The sequence below is a fragment of the Malus domestica genome, chromosome 06 (assembly GCF_042453785.1).
Source record: "Malus domestica chromosome 06, GDT2T_hap1".
In the NCBI taxonomy this organism is placed as follows: Eukaryota; Viridiplantae; Streptophyta; class Magnoliopsida; order Rosales; family Rosaceae; genus Malus; species Malus domestica.
In genome coordinates this window covers 19345193-19372555 of record NC_091666.1, presented here as the reverse complement: position 1 = coordinate 19372555, position 27363 = coordinate 19345193, and the positions used below count along the sequence as shown (strand labels likewise).

Here is a 27363-nt window from a genome sequence, read left to right as displayed (position 1 = left end):
TGAGGTGGAAATACACAAATATATTGATGATGCCGTGCTTAAGGACATGAAAGCCAAAGATTACCAGGAAGACCTTACAAAAGCAAGCGAAGAGTTGAGGCTAGAACATCGAGCTAGATTTGAAGAGACAGAGATAGACATAAAACATTTAACTTTATAACTTCGTTACTGATGAACAAAATAGAATTAATTGATAAGGGGGTGTGATTGAATTTGAGAAGGATTGCCTACATATCTCTGGGAAAGAAAATCAAATCACTAGTGTAGTTCTAAAAAATGACGATATAAGGTAAGGATTACATCAGGGTTTAGGGCACATACCAACATTGAGTCCTTCATACCATTATGAAGTACAAAAACTATAACTTTTCTTAAATACTTAGAATCGCTAACGCTGTAGTTAACTAGAATCGACACTCTATTGCTATTGAAATTTGTACAAGTGAAATCATACAAGGCCACAGTTTCACCAACTAAAACATTGGGGGTAAGGGTTTTGATTGCACAGTTTGTAGATTCCAATAAAGAAAAACACCTAAATTAATAACTAATTAAATCATTACCTTTGTGTTTTTAGTTAAAACTCAAAGTTTTCAGGCTATTTTAATTAGTTTTTCCTATTTTTTAACTGAATGCTCAAGACAGTTACTTCATCATAACTTTAAACAAAATAAAGAAAAACACCTAAATTAATAACTAATTAAATCATTACCTTTGTGCTTTTATGGTGAAATATCTCCTTAAAATTTTGCAAAATGTGAAATTGAGTTTTATTCTTAAAAAGAAATATTCCTTATTAATCATTGACAGTTAATGTATTAAACAAATTAGACTTTTTAGCCAAAATGATCTTTGAAATTAGTATAACTCCTCACTTTAGTCTCTGAGATTTGAAATCCATGACTCATGAGTTTGTGCACCATTAATCATTTTAGTTATTTTGTAAAAAAATTGTTAAAGCATGATCAAAATGACAAAAATACTATCAATTTAGTGACAAAATTGATAATATTTTAATTATTTTATCTTTGTTTAATAGAAATTTTCCACGGAATGACCAAAATGATTGATGGTGGATAAACTCAAAAGACCACTTTTATTGATTTTCAATCTTAGAAACCAAACTGATGAGTTATGCCAATCTCTAAAACAGGAGGATTCTCTCGCCTTTCCTCCCATTGTATTTGAACGGTCACGGTTAAACCACGTTAACGTCTTATGTTTATTTTTTTTATAAAGATAATAAGATAAAAAGCAATGTGTGAGAGAAATGAATGGAAAAAGATAAGAATAAGAAGGGAGAAAATCATACTCCATCTCTAAAACAAACCAACAAATTACTTAATACGGAAGTGGAATAGGTAAGCATGATGCTGTCTTAACCTGTGCTAGCGACCGCGGGGAGAGCGTAGACAGCCACGCGCAGGCTGACTCGTGAGCTTTAAATTAAAAAACAGTAATAATAATTTACGTTTTTAATTAATTAGTTTTGGTTGTCCGAACAGAAAGGCTTTAATTGGAAATTTAAAATTCGAATAACAACGACAAAGACAAAAATACCAAGGCGGGAACCTCACTCCAAAACTCGAGGAGGGACCAAACGGTAAATGACAAAAATTACAGGCCCTTAGTCCGAAATAAAAATTTAGAAGGAAATTATAACCCAAGTTCCCAACGAATCCCCCATATCTTTCTTTTCACTCCCTATTGTCTCCAACGTTTGCTTCCTCTCTCTTCTCGGCTCTCAAAAATCGAATTTTAAAAAAAAAGAAAAAAATTTACAAAATTATTTTTTTTTTAATTTTAATTTCTGAATTTTTCTTAAACGGATCGGTCCCCAGAATTCCAGCATTTGTTATTTCCCTTCCGGCATTTGCAATTTTCGGAGGAATTTCAATTCGAATTCCTCCGGGAAGCGCTCTCTCTCTCTGTGGTGTGATCTCTCTGGCGTTGTGGTCCAATCAGGTTCGTCCCATATTTGCTGAAATTAGGGTTTTTGTTTGCCGATCTGATAGTCGGATTTGTGGTTCTTCTCTTTGGGGTTTCAGAATTGGACAATGCAGCTGGAAGTTGTCTAATTTGAAAGGTGAGATTTTGAGTTGGAATTTTGTTTGGGATTTCATTGTCATTTCTTGGGTTTTTGATGTTTTTTTTTTTGTTGGTGGATGATTTGGGTCTGTATGGTTGCTGGGAAAATTGAGGGTAGGATATGGTAAAGGTAGGAGGAGAGTAGTTATTTGATATGTAATTTGTTTAATGTCAGCCAATTCTATGTATATTTGTATATAATTATATATGTACATATATTTGAATGTGTGTGTGTGTGCTAGTTGAGTGTGATTTTCTTATTATATGAAGTGTATACGAAGAAAAGGATCGATGTACTATATAAACTTTGCTTTCTTTTTTCATGTGTGGGGTTTTTGTTGTTTTATCAACATCGGAAAGCAACAAATAGTCCACTTTGAGGCGTGGTTGAAGCGATGTTCAATGTTATGTAGCAGAATTCTTTTTATGTAATGGTATTTAAGTTGCAGCGGACAAAAACGATACTATATTGGCTGCACTTGGTGGAAATTATTTAATTGCTGAATTTGGTATATGAAATTTTCAATCTTTCTTAAGTTATTTGATTACGTAGTTGGAATGCCAATGCATCACGACAGCATGAAGTTATGAACTACTAACTTTGCAACTGAGGAATGGTACTTTAGATGATTCGTTTATTTATGCATAATGGGACATGTGCACAATGGGCGTTCATTGTTTCCTCTGGGAAATTTGTTGATGGATTTTGTCCCCCTCTTCTTAAGATTTTTGTTCCTTACCCGTTACAGAGACTAATGTATTTTCTTTTTGGTGTATGCGCATTGTATTATTGTTTCCTTGTACCTGCGTATCCTCAATTGATAACAAGAACAGGACATTCCTGGAGATTATATCATGAACACTCAGTTTGAGTCACACAAAGATGAGAATGGGGGGTCAAAGTCACACATAGATGAAAAGGAGGGGTTTGAAAATTTAAATGGGACTTCAACTGCAAATGCTGAACCAGTGGAAAGTTTCGGCAGCACAATTGAAGGTAGTAAACTCTCTCTCTCTCTCTCTCTCTCTCTCTCTATATATATATATATATATATATATATATATCTGGACTTATGTAAACAAAATTGGTCCCATTTGGAGCTCCTTCTTCCCATGATTTACGTTTGAACTCTGTTTCCTTTTTGCAGACAACCAGATATTATCGCTGGTTGAGTGGTTGAATTTTATTGTTCCTTATTTAAGATTGCCATTGGATGCTTCTGAGGAGGAACTCAGAGCCTGCTTGGTTGATGGGACTGTTTTATGCAGAATTTTAAATAAGTTGTGTCCTGGTTCAGTTGAAATGGTAGGATTACTGTTCTGGTTTGTTTGCTTGCAAACATCTTTGTGTATTAATGTAATTTTTCTATGCTTCATGATTGTTAAGGTTGTTTCCTTCTATTTTTTTTATTTTTTTTTTTGTTTTTTTTAAGTTTTATTAGTTATGTATTTGGTAGTACCTGGTTTTTTTTATGTTGTATTCTTCATCTGAATGCTTTTTGCCCTGATTTAGGGAGGGAGTTCGGACCCCGGTTTCGCAAATGTCAAGAGGTTTCTGTCAGCTGTGGATGAATTAGGATTCCCTCGCTTTGACCTAATAGACCTAGAGCAGGTAGTTAAACTGATATTTCTCTGATTACTTCAGTTTTCAACCCTTTCCAAACCCGTGGATTATTTACGTCTGGTTTCATAGAAGCTATTTTAACCTCAGCACAATCATGAAACTGCGCAGCCTGGTCCCTTTAGTTACATACAATAAAATGAAAACTAAGCATCGTGTGGCCAACTTGGCCTTAGATCTGTTATCCACAGAGTTCTGGGTTTATTTTACATGGGGTGTATGTACCAACTGCAAGAGGAAGCTTGTTCTGGTTCCCTATAAAACCATAATATATATCTCTATCTGACCAGCCCAATAATAAGTCCTAGGTTCGTTCAGAATTATACTGGATGGATTGTCCAGTACCAGTATTTGGCGTGGTAAAATAACCCTTGGTTCTTCACTATCTTTTTTAACTAACTCTTAATTTCCTTGTATCAATTGATGGTTTGGGATTAATTGCAGGGATCTCTTGTGCCAGTTTTGCAATGCCTTGGTGCACTTAAATCTTCTTTTGATTTTGGTTTTTGGGGAGAGAACAGTAAACACCTAACAAGGACAGAAAGTGATTTGGTGGAGGTAGAATCTTTAGAGGGACTTTATCGTTCCCGAGGGGATATCTCAACATTTGGACTACAATCTACTCAAAATAGACAAGATACTCAAGGAAATTCAAGTGACTCAACATCTCATATGACAGGTAGGAAATCATAGACTTGTATGAAGTATGAACCTACATGTAGGAACAAATTTTAGAAATTTTACTTGAATATCTCGGTTTAGATGCTTTAATATTTTCAAGAGTTTTTTGTGGTCATCTAACTGGTGCACATGAGAGAAATCACAATAATGGAACTCAACTTAGTTTTTGGATTTATCTTGTTAAAAATTTAGGCAACTTTTTTCTCAGCTTTGCTTGAAAACATGATCAAGAAGAGCATACATAAAATTAAAATGTGGTAAGTTGTTTAGGGTTGAAGTTATTATTTTTACCACTTTCAAGTGAGAAATCCTCCCTAGAAAGGTATCTATGACTATGACTGTTCTCTATGTTTTTGTAGTAAAATAATTTTGTCCATGATGCTGGTCTGTGGTAGATTTTATTCCAATTATATGCTGCATATATGAGATCATGTAGACTGTGTGCCAAGCAGCATTAGTGCTCAACTGGGTGAATCTAGGCGTTAGAGGGGTAGGGTGTGAAGCTAGATGTGTGAGCCCTTTTTCTTTGGGGTGTGAGCCCTTTTTCTTTGGGGTACTTTTGTTAATACTTAAGTGCAACAGCCTTATAAAGTTAGACCGGATGTTCGGAGTGAAGGAGTGGCGGGTTGCACATGTTATTTTGATTTTGTTTTTGCATATGTGCAACAATATTGTTAATACATCACTTTGTTTTCCTTTCCCCCCTTGTTTTCAGATCCATCAGCTGATTTAGTACATCATATTGGACAGCAACTGAAGCAGGGGAGTTTTGTTGATTTCTCTGATGCTAAGATTTTGGAATCAGTCAAATCAAGCAGTTTAGATGTAATCTCTTGACCCTTTTGTTTCTTGTTACATTCTGTTAGGTGTACATATGATAAGTTATCGCTGTATCTTAGTGAAACTTAGTTCCATATTGCAATTTTTCTCTGTTGCAGAATGCATCTACTCGATCACTTTTCAATGTTGGGAATAAGATTCTGGATGACAGTATCGACAGAAACAATGGTGATGTACCTCATGTATGGCCGTAAGAGGATACGTGGACACCAGTAAAAGCGTTCATGAATCCATTCACAGTTATTTATTTTCTTTTTTGTGCTGTACATTTTATTTTGTATCTCTAACTGTTATCTGTTATAAAAAATTTCAGTGTGTAGCATATCTTCTAAGAAAAGTCATGCAAGTGATTGAACAGAGATTCGCAAATCAGGCGGTGAACTTGAGAATTGTAAATTCTTCAGGCTTTGTTTTTCTCACGAAATATCATTTTCTTATTCTGTTCATTAGTTTTAATTTTCATGTTGGGTTTTTGTAGCAAAACAACATATATAAGGCCCGTGAGGAGAAGTTTCTATTGAAAATAAAAGTACTTGAAACCCTTGCATCCGGGACTACCGAAGAAAATGAGGTACACTGACTAATATGTTTTTGTCACTGTTCTAAAAATCCCCGCCTAGCGCCGCCTAGGCCCCGCCTAGGTGCTAGGCCCCAGCCCACCGTCCCGATTAATGCCTAGGCCCCAGCCCACCGCCTAGACCGCCTAGACCGCCTAGGCACCCGCCTAGCCCACCTAGCCCACCTAGGCACCCGCCTAGACCCGCCTAGGTTGCAACTCACTTAGACAGAAAATACATAACTTTCATTTTGCATTTTGTTTTTTTTCCAATAAATTGTAAGAGACTTGTTGCATACTTGAATGAACAAACATTATATCCTTATTTCACATGTTTTTATTATGTTCCAATACTTCATGATATATATGCATTCTATTTTGTAGTTTATGATGAAATTATATATATTTCAAGTAGAAGCAGACACTTATTTATCTTAAATATGATAGATTTACTTAAATCCGCCTAGTCCGCCTAGGCTCCCGCCTAGGCCCCGCCTAGCCGCCTAGGCGCTAGGCCCCAGCCCGCCGCCCGACTAGCGCCTAGCGATTTTTAGAACCTTGGTTTTTGTTGATGCTTCCCTTTTTAAATTTAAATTAACATTTTTGATATTAATCTAATCGATTTTCATTTGTTGTTCCTTCTTCCCATCTTCCTTTAGGTTGTTCTGAAACAGCTTCAGAATATCAAGGTGCAATTTCAATCTTTTATTCCTATCTTGAATTTAGCAATGACGAAGTGTTTCTTACTGTTGATTCTTTGATTTCAATGACTTTTTTTTGTCTTAAAACTCTTCAAAACACATGTATTTCTTGCACATCTTCTCCTTTACCCATCTTTTGAATATCTCATCCCTTCAAATCCATATGTTCTTTTTTGTTAACATGATATAGCCGCATGAGTTATGAACTATGCATATGTGTTTGTTATGGAATCATGGTTAAGGAATGGGTTTAGTGTTCTATTTTCATGTTTGGTTAGTATAATTAGTTTGGGTTTTGCTTCCCATGTCTAAATGAAAAAGTTTTTTGTAAACCTTGGGAAAGAAGTGGGTTTCCCATTAGCTTTGACTTCATAAATGAGTCATAATAATGACTGTGCCCTTAACTCTGTGCTTCCAAGGAAAAAGTCATTAGTGTCCTGATAATTAAATACTTAAACTATTTCTAAAATATTGGACGGAGAATGGCTATTTTTCACTTCTTCCTAAGAATCCTACTTCAAGGTATAGGTACAGAAGTCCGGAAAAATGATTCTGCCATACAAACCCAACCTGTGAATGTATGACTTAGTGTAGATAGTTGTGTAATATGTGTAACATGTACGCTGTTCTCATATGCTTTCTTGGTTGACATTCTATGAAATAACACTTGTTGGGGAAGCATGCATGATTTATTTTTATTAATCTTGTCTCCATGCATTAAACAAATGAGTTCTATCTCTACAAAGTACAAACTGCATTTCTGTTTATTATGTGTCTATACCTAATTTGCTAACTATAGACTTGGAGCTAACGGAAGACTTGGTGCAAAACTGAGTGCATTGGCGTTCTAGGATTCATACAGCCGACCCCACTTAATGGGATAAGGCTTGGTGGTTGTTGTTGTTGTATGTGTGTATACCTGATTTGCTGAAGAGCCTGCTCTTGAATTAAGGATAATTAACTTTTTAATATTCTCATCTAAACTATGAAAATGCTGATTAAATAACAAAACAAAAGACTCTCAGATATTATTTGTAAGATACGTTTTCATATGTAGAAAAAGGCAGGCGATTTCTAGTTCTTGTTTTAGGAAACTTTTATATAATTGCTATAATATGGTTCTTATTTTCTTGCAGCTTGAGAAGTTTGATATAGAGGAGCAGAAAAAACTTGAGGAGGAGGATGCAGTGCGATTAAAGGAAGAGAAGTATCACAGGGATTCAGAGATTTCAACACTGAAACAAGAACTAGAATTGGCCACAAGTCGACATGAAAGTTACTGCCAGAGGTTAGAGGAAAATGCAAAAGAAGCTAAACTTCAACTGGAAAGGAAGTTAAAAGAACTTGAGAGCATACTAACAGATTCAAAGCAGAACCAGAAAGAACTAGAGGCATCTTTGGAAAATGAATCAGGGAGATGGAAAAATAAAGAACGCACTTATCAAAGTTTCGTAACTTACCAATCTGGAGCTTTGCAGGTTTGTCGTTATTGACTTTAATTTTGTCTCATGGATTCAATGTGTTGACGTTGATTCTACAACCTGATATACTGATGCTTTACAGGAATTAAGTGGCGCTTTGGAGTCCACTAGACATGAAATCTTGAAGACAAAAAGAAGTTGCTCCGAAGATTTTAAGTACTTGGGTAAGACTGATAATTAATTTCTAATTTTTCTGGTAATTTGTAATGTTTTTTTGAGAAGGGCATCTCTTCACAATTTATGCTTTTCATATTGAAGCTTTGAAGCTTAAAGGACTGACAGATGCTGCTGAAAAGTATCATGCTGTTCTTGATGAAAATCGGAAATTGTATAATGAGGTTCAGGATTTGAAAGGTATATTGTCAATTATAATAATGTTATTATCATATTTTGAATTGATTTCAGGTTGGTTGATTATGATGCTTTCTTTTATGAAGGTAATATTAGAGTGTACTGTCGAATAAGACCATTCCTTCCGGGTCAAAGCCAAAAGCAAACCACCATAGAATATGTTGGTGAAAATGGTGATCTAGTTATTGCAAATCCCTCTAAACAAGGAAAGGACAGTCGCAGGCTGTTTAAATTTAACAAAGTATTTGGTCCTGCAGCTACACAAGGTATGTAATATCTAATACTGTATAACACGGATGTTGGCATTGATTTTTGTCATTACTATTGGCAAACTTATATTTACCTATGTCAACAGAGGACGTATTTTTAGACACCCAACCATTGATTCGTTCTGTCCTTGATGGATACAATGTTTGTATATTTGCCTATGGTCAAACTGGTTCAGGAAAGACATATACCATGGTAAGAGTTTATGTATGTTTTTTTATTTCTCAGATCAACAGTTGAAATTATTTTTACCCGTGTCTTGACGTATTTTTTGTGTTACTTCTAGACTGGGCCGAGTGTATCATCAACAGATGACTGGGGTGTCAACTATCGAGCATTAAATGATCTTTTCCAAATATCTCAGAGCAGGGAACACTCCATAGCTTATGAAGTTGGTGTTCAAATGGTAGAGATATATAATGAACAAGTTCGTGATCTACTCTCAAGTGAGGGTCCCCAAAAAAGATATCCTTCATTCCGTTAATTTGTGTTACCTTTTCAAATGCCACGGTTGAGAAGTCGGTGCTTGTGTTGACTAATAGTTTTGTTCATATTTTTTTATTTTATACGATTCCTCATTTTGGTATTACAAAAGATTTGGTTTCCTTTAACTTGCACACACTTGGGATTTGGAATACTACCCAACCAAATGGGTTGGCTGTCCCTGATGCAAGCATGCATCCTGTTAATTCAACTGCAGATGTCCTAAAGTTAATGAATATTGGGTTGATGAACCGGGCAGTTGGTGCCACGGCCCTAAATGAAAGAAGCAGCAGATCTCATAGGTTATATTCTGAGTAAAGAGTTTTTTTGACCGACATTATATTAATTGTTCTGCCATGAGACATGCTTTTTAATCAATAAAAATGGTGCAGTGTTTTGACTGTTCATGTTCGTGGCGTGGACTTGAAGTCTGACACTTCAATGCGTGGAAGTCTACACCTCGTGGATCTTGCTGGAAGCGAACGAGTGGATCGCTCTGAAGCTACTGGAGATAGGCTTAGGGAGGCACAGCATATAAACAAATCACTGTCTGCTCTTGGGGATGTGATTTTTGCTCTTGCACAGAAGTCTTCACATGTACCGTATAGAAACAGCAAATTAACTCAAGTGCTTCAGAGTTCTTTAGGTACTTGTTCAATTATTTGGTTTCATTCTTGATGACAAGTTCATTGTTATAGTATGCAAGTTATGTTCTATAATTCTCACCATCTTCAATTTATGGATTGTTTATTTATTGCTTTGCTTCCCTAACTGTAGGTGGTCAAGCAAAGACACTTATGTTTGTACAGCTGAATCCGGATGTTCAATCCTTTGCTGAAACTACAAGTACACTGAAGTTTGCAGAGAGGGTTTCTGGTGTTGAATTAGGTGCTGCCCGGAGCAACAAAGAGGGAAGATATGTGAGAGAACTTATGGAACAGGTACAAATACTTATTTTTTGAATATGTCTACTTAGATGTAGTTCCTTTCTGCCTTTTGGATTAAGTTAAGATAATTTCTGTTACCTTTTCAAATTAGTTCACTATATTGTAAAATAAGTAGAGGTTAAAGAAAATTGAATGTCCTTTTGATTCTTTTTCTTTGTTTCCTATGAAAGTAGTGGGTTGTCAACTAGGAATGCTATTGCTGGTCATTAACTCTGTTCTGTTGAAAAGAAAAAACAAACAAAGGCAAAAAAGAAGCTCACCAAACCCAGTGGAGGTTTAGTGAGCATTGCAGGCACCAATGGGATAAATTTGCTATAACGAGAGTTAACTGCATCTGGAGTTCCTTTAATGTTAAGTGTTTCTGGCTTCCCACTTCAAATTGCTGCTCAGAGAGCAGAGCATGCACCTGCCACGTGTGATGGTGCCCTATTTAGCATGTCAACTACCAATAGAGAATAGTTTTAACATGAACTTGCCTTTCTCTGTTTAGGCGCCCTATTTTGATGCTGTTTACAGCATTGCCTCCGGGTCTATTCCTGGTAGACTGTTGAGAATACTTTGCATACTCAGTGACTCCGTGTATGTAATAAAGGATATGTTGATTGAAAGCATTTGTTCCATGGAAGCTCATAGGAGTATTTTTCATGTTCACATTATGACCTCCCAATACTGTGGCTTTTGGGAATAAAACCTCAATGATTGTAGGAGGTTTTCCTTTGGCCAGAAAAAAAGGTTCCCAGATTAATAATATTGACATGATCAGCTGGCAAGATGAAATATTGGGATTGCAACAGTGCAAGGCTGACAAATATTGTATCCCCTTAGAATTAGAGAGAAAATGTTTTTATTCAATTGTGCAATTCTGTTAAATCTTGCAGGTGGCATCCTTCAGGGACACAATTGCTAAGAAAGATGAGGAGATTGAACGATTGCTGAAGGTTAATAGTAATGGGTTACACCGTGGCATGAGCTCACTAAGATTTGCGTCTTCCTCTCCAAGAAGACATTCAATTGGGTCTCCTCGACTGAGCCAAAAAAGTCCAGGTAGAAGACGCTCAGGATATTATAGTGATAAGCGTTCTGAAGTTAGTTCTCAGCTGTCAATAGATGACCTTAGAAATCGTAGGGAAGATTTTCCTCAGTCAAAGAATGGAGGTAGTTCTCAGTCAATGGATGACTTTAGACATCACAAGGAACATTTGCCAGAGACAAAGCATGAAGGTGAGGCAAACCATTCTGAAGATAGTTCTCAGCAGTCAGCAGATGACTTAAAAGATACTAAGGAACATTCGCTTCGGTCATATCATGGAGGTGAGACAAAGAGTCCTGAAGCTGGTTCTGATAAGTCACTGGATGACTTTAGAAATCATAATGGCCATTCAACTCATCCAAACTGTGGAGGTAGGGGAAAGCATTCTGACGGCAGATCTGAGCAGTCAATAGATGACTTTAGACGTCACAAGGAGCACTCGACTGAACAAAAGCATGGAGATGAGTCAAGTCAAAAAATCATTGAAGATTTTGAGCTCTTGGGCTTTGGTGAGGAAGATTCTGGGGAGAGATTAAGCGACATATCTGATGGCGGTCTCTCAATGGGAACAGAAACTGAGGGTTCCATGGCCAGTTTTATGGAGTTTTCTCTTTTCCCTGATGTTACAAAACCAACAGAAAATACAAATGCTGGAAATACAGATGTCACGAAAACTCAAGCTGCTCGAGGCGAGAAGACACCGTCCCAGCGCACAGTAAGGTGAGTTTCCCATTTCCACAACCTCATGTGATTGATAACGTGCTATTTTGTTAGTAAGAACAATAATGAATTGCTGAAATTATCTGGGCCACTATTTAATTAATTGCTGGCTGCACTTGTCATGTTTGACATTTTCTAAATTGCCAGAATGCTGGTTGACAGAATAAAAGGTTGCTAACTTTTCCTTCTGAAATTCTCAACTTTTTGATGCACCATTTGTTAATTGGTCAAAGTTTCAAAATTGTGATTTGAATTGAGGTTGGAACTTGGAAGGTTTCATATTTACCCGACTCTAGTCATTAAACACGCTTCATTCCTTCATATCTAATGCTTCAATTGTTCTTTTTATCTGGATTCAAGGTTTGCACCGTCTAAACTTCCAAAGCCGTCACCTAAGTTAGCAGAAACAAAAGCTACTCGGACATCAGTTATCAGGAGTTCCTCAAAGGCTTTGCCAAGTATGTATCTGAATCCTTCTGTCTGCATTTAACAGTTGTGTTGTATTGAAGCATTAGACTAGCAGCCATTCATCTACTTTCACCATTGCTACTGTAATTCTCCAAACCTCCGTTCCCTCCCAACTTCATTTCCTCCTCTCGAAGCCGCCCCTTCTCTTTACTCATTACCCTAATGCATTACAGGTCCTCGGAAATCTGCTGCCGGCAGCAGCTCATCAGTGAGGTCTTCCAAACGCTGGAATTAAAAACGTGATCTGGACGCGGTGATAGAGTTTAACTTCCCTGGCATTGTTCTCAGAAATTCACTGTACTAATGCGATTTGAATTTCTACTCCTACTAGTAGTCTATTAGTAGTTTCCATTTGTCTTAATATTGAAAAATGGCAACTGGAGACTTCAGACTTTGACATTGTACCATATGTACTTAAGAATCAATAGTATAAAAAACTTCGATTTTTGGGATCTCTCCATTTTACACTTTTACCCTTAGTTTTATTATTATTTTTCTCTATTTTATTTTCGCAATCCCTTTATTTTCAGAGCAATGCTAAGGAGATCTCTCAAAAGTGGGACCTTGACTCTCTGTCACCTCAAGTTTTTAGCACAATTCTCGTGCCAACATTATAAATCATTGTGCCAAAAGTATGAGGTGGCGTAAAGTTTTTGGAGTCTCACCTTAAGAGAATCACGTTAGCATTTTTCTTATTTTTAATTAAAGTTTGCCTATATTTTAGTCTAACTTTTCAGGCATGCAATACGTATGCATGGGATCATAATTTTGGAAAATTATTGTATGGTAATAAAATACTTACACTTACATAATCTGTTCATATGTTAAAATATGCATGAATGATTAATTTCTTCTTTATTTAGGTATAATATTACAACCAATTGTTTGAACATAGGTGAATATGATATACCACGTGATAGTGCTCAAGTACCGTATAATCTTACCGTCTTTCTGTATGTGTTCGTACATATTGAGTACATAAGCATAAATCAAATTCTCTGGTTCTTTCGAATTAAAGAAGGTAAACGAGTTGAAAGAAGAAAAAAATGTTGCAAGATCTTCCTCGTAAAACGAAATTAAGAAAGTCGTCCATAAAGATAATGGAAGAATTGGAATGTACCAAAGAAAAGACAATAAATAAAATTTCTTCTTCTTTCTCCGATCCTTTTTGCTACCGAGACTGTCGAGGATGAAGAGCAGCTGGTTGGTTGGTCTGCCCGTCGGAGAACCGAAAACGTGAACCTGGAAGTCGGAGCATCCCAGTAAAGGCCAATTTCACCACCTTCCTTCAACCTTCTCTTCGCAAACTTGCCCCACCTTCCATTGAGAAGGTAACTGTGGGAGCTCTTCCAATACCTGACACTCAATTTTTGGTTTGAATTCGTATTGCAGTCGCGAACTATAACTCTGGCACCCTTGCTTGTTGATACCCAAAACTCTTTCGACAAACTCGTAGTTCCAGTAACGCAACAGACGGTTCGCCAACGAACTTTTTGTCTCCAAAAATCTGCACGTGTTTCTGAGATCACCTGTGGTCAGCGTTTTCCTGATTTCCAGCTCTCTTCCTCGTCGTCGTCGTCGGTTTCCTGCTTAATATTGTTCACTACGAGCGGTGGTAGTTGTCGACGGTTCGGATAACGGAAAGGAGAAGGATCTGCTTCTCTCTTGTTGGCGGACAACATCGAAGACGGAAACCCTAACGTCAGAGTAGTTGAAACTCCGTGAACACATTGTGGGCACTGGGAAGTGCACCCTAACGTTAGAGTGGTTGAAACTTCGTGAACACATTGTGGGCACTGGGAAGTGCACCCTAATGTCAGAGTGGTTGAAACTTGGTGAATATATTGTGAAGTTTCGTGAATATATTGTGAAGTGCACCCTAACGTCAGAGTAGTTGAGACTTGGTGAACATATGAAGTGCTGGATGTAGGGTTTTGGTTCATGAGGAGAAACAAAGACCTCATCGGAGCTAGGGTTTCTGGTGATAATATCCATGAAGTGCAACTTCACTGTATGAGAGAGAGAGAGAGAGAGAGAGAGAGAGAGTAATGGTTAGTGATAAATGAAATAGAATGACCGGCTAGCTGTAGGATGTGAATACTGAACCAGTTCGGATTAGGAATTCGATTGCTTAATTATTACCAATTTGATGTGGGGTAAAAAAAAGAGACGCTTTTTAAATCCCTCTCGTATTGGGATATTTCGTGTCCGCGGTTTAATTGGTCGCCAAGTACTTTTACCAACGAGTGATGCGCCGGCTAGGGGTGTGTTTGGAAAGGTTTGTATCAAAAACAAGGTTTTCAATTTCTCTTTCAAAATTTCAGAATCAGACTACAATTCTTAAATTCAGAATTTTCAGCATATCTAAAAATTTTAAAATCGAAGTAATCTCCGAAATTTCAAAACATAAATCGAAATTTCATATAGTTTATAAGTTTTTTAATATGCCTCTAACTTTTTTCGTACATCAATAATTTTTTTTTGTTTTGAAATATTTGATAATGGTTATGTCTAAATTCAATTGATTTTTATGGTACATTGGTATGCTTATTCTTTTTAATATATAAATGTATATTTAGTATAAAAACATAAGTACTTAAAACTGGTCTCAACCTTTTAAACATTCCAAACAAGTACCCAACCTATTGAAAATGTCACATCCGCTAACCCGTAACTACATTTTTGTTAAATTAACTAGGGCTTACTTTGTATCCTACATCAATATAAGGTCATGAAAGCATGGCCTCCACCAAGTAATTGTCACCACCATCACCTTCAGGCCATTACCTCCAAACCCAACGCACAACCACATACTTCACCCTACAAATCAAGCCACCAACATTAAGAAAAAGGTCATGGAGGTTGTTGAAATGGTATGGACTGCCATAATGTGGTCACCACCATCTTCCCCGCCCACAAAGAAAAACTTGTAGCTTTACTAGCTAAAAATCGGCAAATGAGGAAATCACATGAGCAGAAACAAGCTCATCAAGACCCTATATGAATTCTTAACCTTCTTCTGTGTTAGGAAATTTCCCAATCTTAGGTACTTAATTCTAAAAACAATGAACAAAATGTATCTAAAAATGACAAAAAATAAAATAACAAGTGGATTAAAAAACCATAATTTGAGTAAATAACTATATAAAAAAAATTTTTTGTATGTTTTCTTAGACCATCTCCAACCATTGGAGTAAAACCTAAAATTTTTAACCCAGAAAATTTAGGTTTTAACCCAAAAACAATATTTATGCTCACCCTTCTGGCCTAAAATTTTAGCTTCAGATTATTAAAAAATGAATTTAGGCTAATTTTCTTTAAATTAACTTTAAAAAAATTATGTAGACTATCGTAAATTGATTTTATGAACATTTTAACCTAAAAATATTTAAATATTAAAAAATCACTAAATTGACACATAAAACTCATGAAACACTATGAAAGAATATAAAACACATGATGTCACATCCCGGCCCGGGCCCCCACCACATCCCGGGCTCGACTCCGCTGTAACACGATATTGTTCGCTTTGGGCCTCGACCACGGCCTCATGGTTTTAATTCTGGGAACTCACACAAGATCTTCCCAGTGGGTCACCCATCATGTGATTGCTCTCGCGTGAACTCGCTTAACTTCGAAGTTCCAATGGAATCTGAAGCCAGTGAGCTCCCAAAAAGCCTCGTGCTAGGTAGTGATGAGAATATACATATAAAGCTTACAGGATCCACTCCCCTGAGCGATGTGGGATGTTACATGATAGAGATGTATACACACAAAAACACATGAAACAAATACATAGGAAGAAATGGTTTTGGAAGATGGTAGAAAGAAACATTTGAAGAATTGTAGGAGAAAAGTGAGTTTGGGTAGATATTTGAACAAATACATAGGTATTTATACAAATTTTGGTGAATTTTGAGTTAAATTATTTTTTAAATTATTTTAGCCTTTGGATTTAAATTTGAGCCGTTAGATCTTTTTTATACCGTTACATTTGATCATATTAGATATCAACCGTTGGGTTTAATGAAAATATAAATATAAAAAAAATACAAATATAAATATGGACCATTTGGTCCATTTGAATTAGAGCCATTGGATTAAGGAAAAGAGTAGTTAGGCTCCTTCTTCTTGTAGACAAGTGGCTGACATGGCCACATGGGTGGGGTGTTTTGAGGAAAAGAGTAGTTAGGCTCCTTCTCACTCTCACATGTGGGCTCTACCACTAATTTTGAGCTAAATCTTGGTTGAAATTCGGATTTTTTTTGGTTCTAGCACTTAGCCCCATTTTAGAACAAGGGTTGGAGTGTTTTGAGGGGAATAGAAGAGAAATTTTAGGACTTACTCCAAAAATTAGAGTTGGTCTTATTAGAGTAAGTTCCAAAACACTTAAGAAAAATTCAGATCGAAAATTTAGTATTTTCGAAATCTTTAAATGCCATTCCAATTGTTTGAAAAATACTAAGATTCAAAATTTTGCGGTTCGCTTTGGCAGTCGCAACTTGACTAGACACCACGGTGGGAGTCGCAACTGGGTGTCATATTTGTAATAACAAATATTAGAGTTGGTCTTATCAGAGTAAGTTCCAAAACATTTAAGAAAAATTCAGATTGAAAATTTAGTATTTTCGAAATCTTTAAATGCATTCCGATTGTTTGAAAAATACTGAGATACAAAATTTTGCGGTTCGCTTTGGCAGTCGCAACTTGACTAGACACCACGGTGGGAGTCGCAACTGGGTGTCATATTTGTAATAACAAATATTTTTAGGGTGTATTTCCCATGGAATTTCCTCAATTTAGAATCATCCTGATTTGGTAGCGTAGGCGTATATGAAGGCATACTTTGAATTTATGTTGCGCACAAATCACCATATAAAACCCTACACCACTGCTCCTTAAACCCTAATATTTTCCCCAATTCTTTTCCCTGGAAATGTTCCGCAGAATAAGAAAGACAGAGGTTCTGACTTCGGCTTCCCCGCGGCCGCTTCTGTTGAGGTTCAATTCTTTCCCCGGAGAAATGATTTGTTCTTTTGATAATTTTTCCTGTTTGGTTGCTGAGAAAGGTGGAAGAGAAAATAATCCGATGATTGAATGCTTTTATGTTCAATTTTCACTTGATTGAATGCTTTTAGAAGATTATTATGTTTCATCTATAAGTGGATTATAAAGTCTAATGGAATTTCATACGAAAGTTGAATGTGTTGCACCTTAGGGTTTTTTATTGGACAAAATGTTTGAGGGTGTTAATTGAGATGGAATTATGTCTCACTTTGTGAATTTTCAATTACTATTCAGGGTTTCTGTGTCGTTAATCGGGTCAGTGTGCTCCTGTGGATTGGGGAAGCTGGGGCCGAGTTCGTTTTATATAATCTGCAGTTAATAAGAAATGGGAGGAAATTGACTCGTAAGTAACATTATTGCCGTTCAAATGTTTTCTATTGTTGTTCTTACTGAAAGTGGTTAGCTGAATTCTTCTCATTAGAGTTTATACAATGATATGTAATTATGAGGGGAGAGAGATCAAATGGCAATAAGTGAGATTAAATATGGTTATTTCTATGTTTTTAGTTCCATTCAGTGATGCAATCTGTTAATTCCCTTTGCAGTTACTTGTATTTCAAGACATTGTACTCTTCTTTTTCAAGGAACACCTTAAGAGATTTAAGAAAATGGCAGGGGGCAACAAACTGCATAAGAATGATCAACCTTCGATCAAATACAGGTGGTACCCAGTTGGTCAGGCATCCTCTGGGCTTCCTGGTTTTGTTCATGAAGAATCTGCCTCCGCCATTTCTGATAAAGTTAATAAGCAATGCAGTAGAAAGTTGCTGCCTAAGCCTCGTGAGATATTGAGCACTGCTGAGCTCATCACAGCAGTTGGCCAGATATGGGATTGTGCAAGTCGTCCTCTTGGTTTTTTTCAACCCAAGGCACATTCAAACCAAAATGACGGTGGCTGTCAGAAGGATGTTATCTTGGCTGATATAGGTGGGGAAGGAAATGACACGGCACCTATTTCAGCCAAGAGTGAGTACTTGTCTGTTGATTTCAGGAATTTTGGTCCATTTCCACCCACAATCCAATCGAGTTTAGATTTTCTGCAGGTAAGTGAAAAGATTTCAGTGTTCGAACCTTGCAGTAGAAGTTATTCTCATTCATCATTTTGGAGGTTTTTGCATGATGGTGCGAGTGTGTCTCAAGAATCTTGGAGGGGAAATGGGCTTGCAAGTTTAGAAGTCTCATACCAATTGGGAAGTATATATGGATGGATGGGTGATATGATTTCTTCTGGGTTAAACTGCCCAGTCAAAGTTACTGAGATTGATAACAGAACTGGTCAGTACTGCATTCCAGGAGATACAGTGAGCATTGCAGGCCAATCTATTTCAGGAGATACAACTAGTCATTCAGAGAAATTGGCCGCAAATGCTGAAAATCCTGCTGTAATTGAATGTTACAAATACCATTTATCATCATATGAGAATGGAAACTTGGAGATGGATACAAGCACCTCTCTGTCTTCTGATTACTACCTGAGTTCTGTAGGCAGTGTGGGGGATGATAGTATTTCAAGGACCCCATACTCTAATCCATATACTGACTATCATATAGACTCGATTGTTTCCTGTAATGATGTGTTTGACGAATGTCATCCTAAGACAGATCATCATGAACTACTTGGGAACCAAAAGAAACAATCCGAAAAGTATATTGTCCAAGATGAATGCAAGGCAGAGATCTGTGCATTAGCATGTGAAAAGCGTCGTTATGCTCTTCCTAAGCAAGAGCATGCCTTTGCAGGTGCATTGTCTGGAGTATTTGTTAGCATTTGTCTTCATCCTGTTGATACAATTAAGACTGTTGTTCAATCCTGCAGAGCTGAGCAGAAGTCTATATACGACATTGGAAAATCAATTGTGTCTGATAGAGGTGAGTTGATTTATGGGAATTCAGGAGAATAACATTATTGACTAATTTTATCTTTGCTACCCTCTAGAAGGCATTCTCTTAAGATGTCACATAACTGATAGCGGTGAAATTGATTTTAGGTTTAACTGGACTTTATCGTGGTATTGCTACCAACATTGCATCATCAGCTCCAATTTCTGCAGTTTATACTTTCACATATGAATCAGTCAAGGGAGCTTTACTTCCTCTTTTTCCAAAGGTACCATCTTAACTTTTTGCTCTGTGAATATCTCCACCATCTTGCTTTTCTCTCTGGCTTGGTCCCTATACTTCTCTGTCCCCTCAACTAATTAATTTGTTTAATTTATTTATTTGCAACTCTAATTCTCATGCGGAAGTGGGGAGGGGAGGGACAAAAAAAGTCTATAACATGTTGTGGAGTTGTAGACTCGTAGGCCTTATTGGTAATTATTGCCAATGCGTTGCATTTAGGCTTTCAAAGTCACACCCATTTCATTTTTGCAGGAGTATTACTCTTTTGCCCACTGCGTGGCAGGCGGTTGTGCAAGCATTGCTACTTCCTTTATTTTTACTCCTAGTGAGCGTATAAAGCAGCAGATGCAAGTTGGTTCACACTATCACAGCTGCTGGTATATCTTTAAGATCCTTGTATTATCTGTTGCCTATATCACAATCGACATAGTATTTAGTCAAGTGTTTGTAGCCATTTATTTTGATTGCTGTATCCGTTCAGATTTTTATTTTAAAGTATTTGAACTTTTATTTGTAATAGTACTATAAAGTCAATGTCATTTCCTTTGTAGCGGCTTTAGACATTTATTCGTTATAGCTATCAACTCTGGTTCTGGCACGGTCCACGCATAGAACTTCTGTTTTGTTAGTATTCAGATTCCCCCTTTCAATTATTTTTTCAGGAATGCATTTGTTGGAATCATTCGGAAGGGAGGTTTGCCATCACTGTATGCTGGATGGGGAGCTGTACTATGCAGGAATGTTCCTCACTCAATTGTCAAGGTCAGTTATTTCTATGTACGATTTAGTTTTTGTGCTAGAGACAGGAATTTGAGTCAACAAAAAACATGCGGGAGGAGAGAGTATCAGACTTTTCCTCTTGCTTTGTTTGTATTGTGGATTCATTCAACTGCCTATGGTTATTTTTATTGGTCTTATTTTAGCTCTGTATCTCTACTGTAGTTCTACACATATGAAAGCCTGAAGCAATTTATGCTGTCTCCAAAAGAAGCTGGTGTCCAACCCACCACATTACAAACAGTTTGTTTCCTTCCTCTATGCCGAACATCTTCAGTTTTAACTATAATCTACCTTCTTGCAATTGGCTTAACTAGTGTTTTCTTTCTCTTATCATCTGATTCTTATTAACATGATTTTTCCGCTCCTGCAGCTAGTTTGTGGAGGAATAGCGGGATCTACTGCTGCTTTATTTACAACTCCTTTTGATGTTGTGAAGACAAGATTGCAGACTCAGGTTTGCAATTTTGATGCATTTATTATTAAACTTATTGTGATGTTGAACAATTACAGTCGGGGTATTTCATGTTCCAAAATGTCTCAGCCTTTATTTAGTGATTCACACCAGCTACTTTGCCCATAGACTCTGTACTAGCTTCCCAAAATAGGTTTCTAAGAGCATTGCAAGGGTAAGATATTATCCACTCGAGACTATTGAAGTAGAATGTGACTGGGGAGGACATTTGTTTTGACATTTTGTGTCTGTAGAGTTTCAACAGGTCGCGTGTTACCTGGACCTTTACGCTTTGTAAATACTATAATGAAATTTATATATGTTGTCTGTGCTACTTAAAAAGTTTGTGTTATGCAGATTCCGGGGTCTATGAGCCAGTATAATGGTGTGATTCATGCCCTTCAAGAAATAGGAAAGAATGAAGGTCTGCAAGGCCTCTACAGGTATTTCTTATTCCATTTCTGCTCATTCGTAGGTCAGAAGAATAGTTCTTTTTATCATGAATGAGCTGATTTCATCTCGTCCTACCCAGCAATTTTATAGGGAAACCCTTGCAAACAAAATTTCCATTGAGCTGTGTGCTTGATCTGACGATAGCATGACTGATTTTCGTATTGTCATTGTCAGGGGATTGACTCCGAGATTGATTATGTATATGTCTCAAGGAGCGATCTTCTTTGCATCGTATGAATTTTTCAAGAGATTGTTCTCTTTGGAGAGTCCCCAAACCGATGTTCAAAGAATTCAATACAAGCAAAAGATGGACAATGATCCAGTGCCGCCATCATCAATCCCATCACCATCTTCACAAGCATCATCTGAACTGCATGCTCAACATTCATGACCAGAGATACAAGAATTCTTCAGCTTTTATAGGAGAATGATTGCATTCAAATTTTGTTGTATGTGAAAGTTGTTGATAAGAAAAGGATGTACGGTCGGTGTATGTGCAGGATGTGTATCGATACATGTATAATTTTGTCCATTTTTATAACACTAGTGTAACTTTATTCGCATTTCAAATCCATACAAAATATACGGAAAAAAGGGTAGCTCTTGGTCTAAACTAATTTTGACGTCATGATTCCAACGAGGGCGAACCCATTTTCATTTTAATTTTTTCCGTGAAAATGGCCGCCTTAATTTTTCCAAGAAAATGAAAAAGGGAGATTCGAACTTAGATCTCTTTCAAAATTGGAAATAGAAGCACCTGCTTGTTTTTGGGTTTATTATAATATTACACGGCCAGAATTCTTGCCTTAAATTACTCAATTGATTTATAATATCTAAATAGATGTGTTTAATCCTATTTGTTGTCGAGAAGGTCGTTCTAGTATGGTGGGAAGTGGGAAGTATATATTATGCAGTAATAGTCATGGATGTTGTCTTCTCCCTCCTAATTTATAAAGTACAAATCAACCAAATTTGATAAAAACAAAAATTTGCAAAAGAGAAAGGACTGCTATGCTAACTGCTATCTCCCAGTTCTCATATGCTTACTTCTTTATCCTTCCCCTACAGGTTTCTATATCGACAGTGTCGTATGCTGTTGCATTTGGATTATCGACGTCATCGATGAACATATTCAATGATACAATTCTAAATGATCTAGATTTTAGACCCTCCTTGATGGTGCTAACCCTCCCTCCGGCATTGTGGTAAGCCTCGCCCGCTTCAGCAAGTCCTTTTCGCCTCACTCAGTTGCCTGTTGAGCCTTGCCACACAACTTTTTTATACTAAATGATCCTCAGTATCTGTGTAAATGTCGTCTCAGCCATCTGTTGCCGATGCCCTTCCACTTGGTGCTGGTTAGACTTGGGGTCATATCTAAATCCCTTGTGGGATTCTCCGGAGCAAACCATAGATGCTGCTGGAAATCTACACCCGAGCAATTGGAGAGAAGGGAGGGTTGAGTACATAAGACGGTTGGATTTTTTTCACCCTCTTAGCTACTTCCTTCTTCTCCCCTTCCATAACTGCTTCAATTAAGTACTTCACTTCTTCCTCAATCACTACTTTCAATGAACTGCATTGTGACAACTGTGTGTTCCTCTCCTGCCCTGCGGCTGCGGATGTTTCTGTACCGTGCAGAATGGCAACACATGTAGAAAATGCTTGTAGTGTAGATAACCGGGCATGAAAATCAACTGCATAGTGTCCCTCTTCAACCATTGTCATGGTCAATGCTGGTGCTTTCTCCTTCGATCCCTGCAAACATATCAAAGTCGAGCAATAGCTTATGAGATTCCCTACATATCTGTTACCAAGCATGAACAAAATGAATGAAGAACGAAATTAGCAGCAAGTCAACTACGATTCTTCACTGGGGAGGAACCAGCAAAATCAAACCCGTTGTCTCTAGAATTCTTTTTAGTTCAGAATTTAACAAAAAGAACATTTATTCAATTCAAGCTATGATCATGAAAATTTTCTCCAACGTCAAACCTGAACAAAAAGTTCCATAAGCTTCTGATTCTCCGCCAATAGTTGATTATCAGAGCTTTCGGTGAGGGGATTGCTTAAGACAATAAGAGGACAGGACATGTCCCAGCCACCACAGTCGCAGCCTCCACCCAACCTCCACCGATCTAGTAACGATGAAGGACCGCTGTTTTCAGCACTCGGTGTGCCATGGTTTCCAGCTGGTACTACCACCTGTAAGTTTCCTGGACTTTGGCTATCAGGGGCAGCCTCCTTCTGTTCACCCATAGACAGTAGGTTTCGATGTACTTTATCACTAATTTTATCCCCTCTCTTGTATTTCAAACTCTCTCTCTTTTCTAACGGAACTTGCATAACGATGGCTGCAATTTCAAGGCTTGGATGCAATTCTGCAGACGGCCAGGCTGAAGTATCATTATCACTCTTGTCGGAAGCATGTTTTTGTTGAAGTTTGACCTTGGTGGGACAAGACTCATCCAACTTTACAGTTGCCCCAACTGTGCCTGGACTAGAACCCTTGGGAGGTTTAACATCATCAAGGCTACTATTAGAGTTTTCTTGGGCTGCAAACGTTTGCCTTGCATGAGCGATATCATACACCACAAACTCCGTCACCATTGAATTTTCAAAAACACCATCTTTGAGTTCCGAACATAGGTAACAGGACACTTGCATCTGTCCCATCATTGAAGAATCTCTGTCACTACCATATAATCCCCAACCGCTGGCATTGCTCTTCTTTCTGCTTCCGATGGAGTGAAAGGTATACACCCAATTAATAGAATTATCTGCTTTCCATGTCCTGGCCACCAAGACGTCTCCTGAGCACTTCAACGAGAACTCAAAAAATGGCATTCCGTGTTTATTTTGTAACTTAAGATGGCCATGTAGGTGAACTGGCGAGCATGCAACAACCGATTGGTGGCTATCTCGGTTGATACGCTGAGGATCACAATCTGGACTCTGTGCTGTATTTGAATAGACTGGCAACAAAGATTTTTTATGTGACCTGTTTCTTGTCATGTTTGCCGGCTCAGACATTTTGGATTTGCCAGGTTCCACTACATAACTCAGAGTTCTCAAAGACTTAGACTTCATGAATGGATCAAACATCTTTATAATAGGGCTGAACCGAGTCTTTGAGCTGACCCTGGATGAGCGAGCACTCTCTGGTGGGGAGCGAGATTGGAGCATTTCCACCTTAGCAGAGAAAGACTTGTGCAATGTGTGAACTTGGTCTCTTTCCAGAAGTTCATTACCATTATTTAGAGGTCCAGCAACCGCGTCACTTCTTAGTTTCAGATCCACTGCGAATTCTCGTAAAGTTTCAGCAGAGTGCTTTTCCCTGTAACCGGGATCCATACAAATATCAATCAAACTATCTGATGAGCATGGTTCAACATGAGGCCGGCCAACAGATGGTGCGTTCAAGTCTGATTTCAAAGATACCACTGAAGACCTATTCTGTGTACTCTCCTCATCTGAACTACACATCGTGTCAACAATTCGGTAAGAGAAAGAGGTGTCACTACTTCGCGGCATTCCAACTTTTCTCCTTCCTTCAACAGTGCCCATTTTCTTAATATTTTGTACCTCTTTGGAGCTTTGATATATAGAACCACGCTTAAGGTCTATGTTAACAACAGGCCTAGATGGAACACTTTTACAAGAAGCGCTGCGATAGTGATGAAAGCTGATTTCCACGAAATCCTCCTTTATGCTCAATAAATCATCTTTATGTTTTAATTTTCCTTTTGTGCTCCTTCTTTCACCATGGGAATGAGGACGATGAGTTGGAAGCACAGTGTTAGGACTCAAACCTACCATGCAATTTCTATCGAAATCCATCTCTAATCCCATTGACAGATCGGAAACTCTGCAACAGAGATGGAAACAATATCAACAAAGATCAAGACCTGCAGGATATAATTTAATCCTAACAACACTGCTAAAAATGACATGCAGTTTCTACATTAAAATTGAGGGCTTGTTTAGAAGTAAAAGTGCTACCTGCAAGAAGCACCAGTTATGTGCTTCTTGTAGGAAGCAGTGTTTCTCCAGGATTCACTTGCATTTTTAATAAGGATTGGTTCCAAAAACATTTTCATCAAAAGCGGTTTCAGCCATTTTAAAAGCCCTTTCAAACGAGTCCTAAATTCTTTCCCCAAAATAGGCAGGCAAATACATTGAACAGAAATAAATACACCAAAGAAAAGCATTCAACTGCAACAAAAATTAACACCAAAGGCAGTTACTACATCTCATCTGCCAAAATAAATCTGTCTAAATACAATGCACTATGAAAAGGGATACACTTTCTGCAAAATTGATAAAAACAGAAGAAATTAGATTTCAAAGAGCAATTTACTTGCACAGATATACTGATTCCAATGCACTTCTCTATCTGCAGAAAATTAGATCTATAATTTGCAAAATTCCAAAAATTATTGAAAAAAAAAATAGTTGAACGATCCTCACCTTGGCAGAAACCATTGTTTGAAAAGGCACAAAACCCATCAAAGATTCCAAACTTTGAGATCACATAAACCTCAAAAAACCAGAACTTGATCTCTCCAAAAATGAAAACCCATAACCCAAAAGCACACAAGAAATTCTAATGACTTCAAAAGCACCCAAATGAGTAAAGCAGTACAGCCAAAAGCTATATATTCCAGAAAAGAAGTTGCTTGTATTTTCACTTGCATTTGAAGGCAACCAAAAAAAATAATGGTTGCAGAAAATGTGCTTACCCCACCACAGAGCAGATCTCTCAGATAAGTGAAGCCAAAGGAAAACCCACAAAGCTATCAGCAGATGCAATCATGTTCTTCAATCTCTTCCACTCAAAGTTTCCTTGAATCTTCAACAGCAAAAAAAAACCCAAAACTCCCAAAAGTGTAAATATATATTTCACTCGAGATAAAAAGGAAAAGAAGAGACTAATCAGAACAAGGCCAAGGGCAGTAAAGCATGAGAGACACAAAAAGTGAGGTCTAGAGAGAGAGAGAAAAAGGTGGATGATGGGTGAGACAATGTAATAAGAGAGAGAAAGCATGCCAGGAGAGAGAGGGGGAGAGAGAGAGAGAGAGAGAGAGAGAGAGAGAGAGAGAGTGACTTCACACTTCACAGTGAAAATCTCTCTAAGTCACACACACAAGAGGAAGAGTGCAAACAAGAGTTTCGTAGCATTGAAGAGACAAAGAGCTGCAGCCTACTCTTAAAGTTAAATCTTTGCCCTTCAACTCACCATATGCTGCTTTTTTAATTTTTTAATTTTTAATTTTTAATTTTTTTTTTATCTCTCTTTCAAAACAGGATTAGTTGAAGATTTCGTTAATGCAGTCCACTCTTTAAAGGTCGAGAAAGATTTACATAAATATTTCAACTTTTTCTTAACCATCATTTTGCTATTCATTATCAACAAGAATCGAACCCCTAACATGTCACGTGGATTTAACTTTTCCATTTTTTTTGTTACTTTTTTCTCTTTCATTTTGTGTTTTTTTTTCTTTTTCTTTTTTAATTTCAATTTTCTGGGTTATAATTTATTTGTACACATGGCGACCTTGGAGAGAGCACCCATGTTTAGAAAGACTATAAAGCCATTCTTCTGGACCATTGAAATAAAGGGGTATTTTTGGAATTTTGATGCCATTGATTAGAATAAGGTTGGTGTCCTTTACCTCGCACTGCCACAAATTAATTATTATGTTCTACGGTTTTGGGAAATTGCAAATATCAAAAACTGGAATCCCACAATTAATCTGACGGTTCCCTATAATTAATTAATTAATCAAATCATTAAATTAATTTAGTGAAATGCAGATCTTGCCCTACTATAATTTAATTATAATTACTCTAAAACTCCTCAAATTTTCAAAATTTAGATACTTCTTAGTTGACAAGAAAGCCCTCTAGTATTATTTTCAAATGCAATCTTCTCAATAGGATCACTTTTGGATGGGATCAAATTTCTCTGTCCAAAATGGATGTGGTCTCTCTGCGTCCTCAAAAGCTGACAGACACATGTTTATAAATTAAACTTTTCTTAACTTTCTTGTCATAAGTTAATATATGTCAATCAATAATTGAGACAGCATTAAGGCTACACCCATTTTGGGTGCAGGAGATTTGATCTCCTTTTTTTATTGTATTATTTTTTATTAAATGATTTCAAACTAATTAGATTTGAGAAAAATTCGGAGAAAAAAGGGAATAAGCACAAAGCCAACACTAAAAAAATTAGTTCGAAAGAATGTGTAATGAAA

At 37.2% G+C, this 27363-nt stretch overlaps 3 protein-coding genes across 7 annotated transcripts; 2 read left to right on the top strand and 1 right to left on the bottom strand.

The window, feature by feature from the left end:
- Window positions 1-1665: 1665 nt before the first annotated feature.
- LOC114825640 (kinesin-like protein KIN-14J) lies at window positions 1666-12688 on the top strand. Of its 3 annotated transcripts, XM_070823508.1 has the most exons (23): window positions 1686-1965; window positions 2049-2086; window positions 2923-3085; window positions 3237-3394; window positions 3602-3700; window positions 4154-4388; window positions 5106-5215; window positions 5329-5412; window positions 5544-5621; window positions 5709-5801; window positions 6446-6475; window positions 7624-7965; window positions 8051-8132; window positions 8227-8322; window positions 8406-8585; window positions 8675-8781; window positions 8873-9052; window positions 9208-9371; window positions 9462-9715; window positions 9847-10010; window positions 10895-11766; window positions 12127-12224; window positions 12408-12688. In XM_070823508.1, exons 3-23 carry the CDS (start codon window positions 2944-2946, stop codon window positions 12467-12469), a joined length of 3630 nt encoding a protein of 1209 aa, XP_070679609.1. In that variant the 5' UTR covers window positions 1686-1965; window positions 2049-2086; window positions 2923-2943; the 3' UTR covers window positions 12470-12688. The 3 variants fall into 3 exon arrangements, with proteins under 3 accessions (XP_028960488.1, XP_070679610.1, XP_070679609.1); XM_029104655.2 differs by having other exon boundaries at window positions 1666-2086; window positions 8873-9051; window positions 9207-9371; XM_070823509.1 differs by lacking the exon at window positions 2049-2086 and having other exon boundaries at window positions 1680-1965.
- A 4371-nt stretch (window positions 12689-17059) lies between these two features.
- Window positions 17060-21669, top strand: LOC114825639 (uncharacterized). Of its 2 annotated transcripts, XM_029104653.2 has the most exons (10): window positions 17060-17235; window positions 17536-17644; window positions 17847-19170; window positions 19290-19408; window positions 19675-19799; window positions 20085-20184; window positions 20365-20442; window positions 20573-20656; window positions 21011-21096; window positions 21281-21669. In XM_029104653.2, exons 3-10 carry the CDS (start codon window positions 17910-17912, stop codon window positions 21495-21497), a joined length of 2070 nt encoding a protein of 689 aa, XP_028960486.1. In that variant the 5' UTR covers window positions 17060-17235; window positions 17536-17644; window positions 17847-17909; the 3' UTR covers window positions 21498-21669. The 2 variants fall into 2 exon arrangements, with proteins under 2 accessions (XP_028960486.1, XP_028960487.1); XM_029104654.2 differs by lacking the exon at window positions 17536-17644 and having other exon boundaries at window positions 17083-17235.
- Window positions 21670-21989: 320 nt separating this feature from the next.
- Window positions 21990-26293, bottom strand: LOC114825638 (uncharacterized). 2 transcript variants are annotated; one of them, XM_029104652.2, is made up of 3 exons: window positions 25846-26293; window positions 23099-24971; window positions 21990-22861 (listed from the first exon to the last, which is right to left on the bottom strand). In XM_029104652.2, exons 2-3 carry the CDS (start codon window positions 24953-24955, stop codon window positions 22532-22534), a joined length of 2187 nt encoding a protein of 728 aa, XP_028960485.1. In that variant the 5' UTR covers window positions 24956-24971; window positions 25846-26293; the 3' UTR covers window positions 21990-22531. The 2 variants fall into 2 exon arrangements, with proteins under 2 accessions (XP_028960485.1, XP_028960484.1); XM_029104651.2 differs by having other exon boundaries at window positions 25574-26285.
- Between the last annotated feature and the right edge of the window lie 1070 nt (window positions 26294-27363).

Excerpts from the sequence above, each read along its gene's own strand:
- LOC114825640 (XM_029104655.2), top strand. The coding sequence starts at position 2,944 with ATGAACACTCAGTTTGAGTCACACAAAGATGAGAATGGGGGGTCAAAG. Across the intron at positions 3,395-3,601 it reads GTCCTGGTTCAGTTGAAATG|GGAGGGAGTTCGGACCCCGG; the intron begins GTAGGATTACTG and ends GCCCTGATTTAG. Across the intron at positions 5,216-5,328 it reads TCAAATCAAGCAGTTTAGAT|AATGCATCTACTCGATCACT; the intron begins GTAATCTCTTGA and ends TCTCTGTTGCAG.
- LOC114825639 (XM_029104653.2), top strand. The coding sequence starts at position 17,910 with ATGGCAGGGGGCAACAAACTGCATAAGAATGATCAACCTTCGATCAAA. Across the intron at positions 20,443-20,572 it reads AACCCACCACATTACAAACA|CTAGTTTGTGGAGGAATAGC; the intron begins GTTTGTTTCCTT and ends CCGCTCCTGCAG. Across the intron at positions 21,097-21,280 it reads GGTCTGCAAGGCCTCTACAG|GGGATTGACTCCGAGATTGA; the intron begins GTATTTCTTATT and ends TGTCATTGTCAG.
- LOC114825638 (XM_029104652.2), bottom strand. The coding sequence starts at position 24,955 with ATGGGATTAGAGATGGATTTCGATAGAAATTGCATGGTAGGTTTGAGT. Across the intron at positions 22,862-23,098 it reads TTATGGAACTTTTTGTTCAG|GGATCGAAGGAGAAAGCACC; the intron begins GTTTGACGTTGG and ends ATATGTTTGCAG.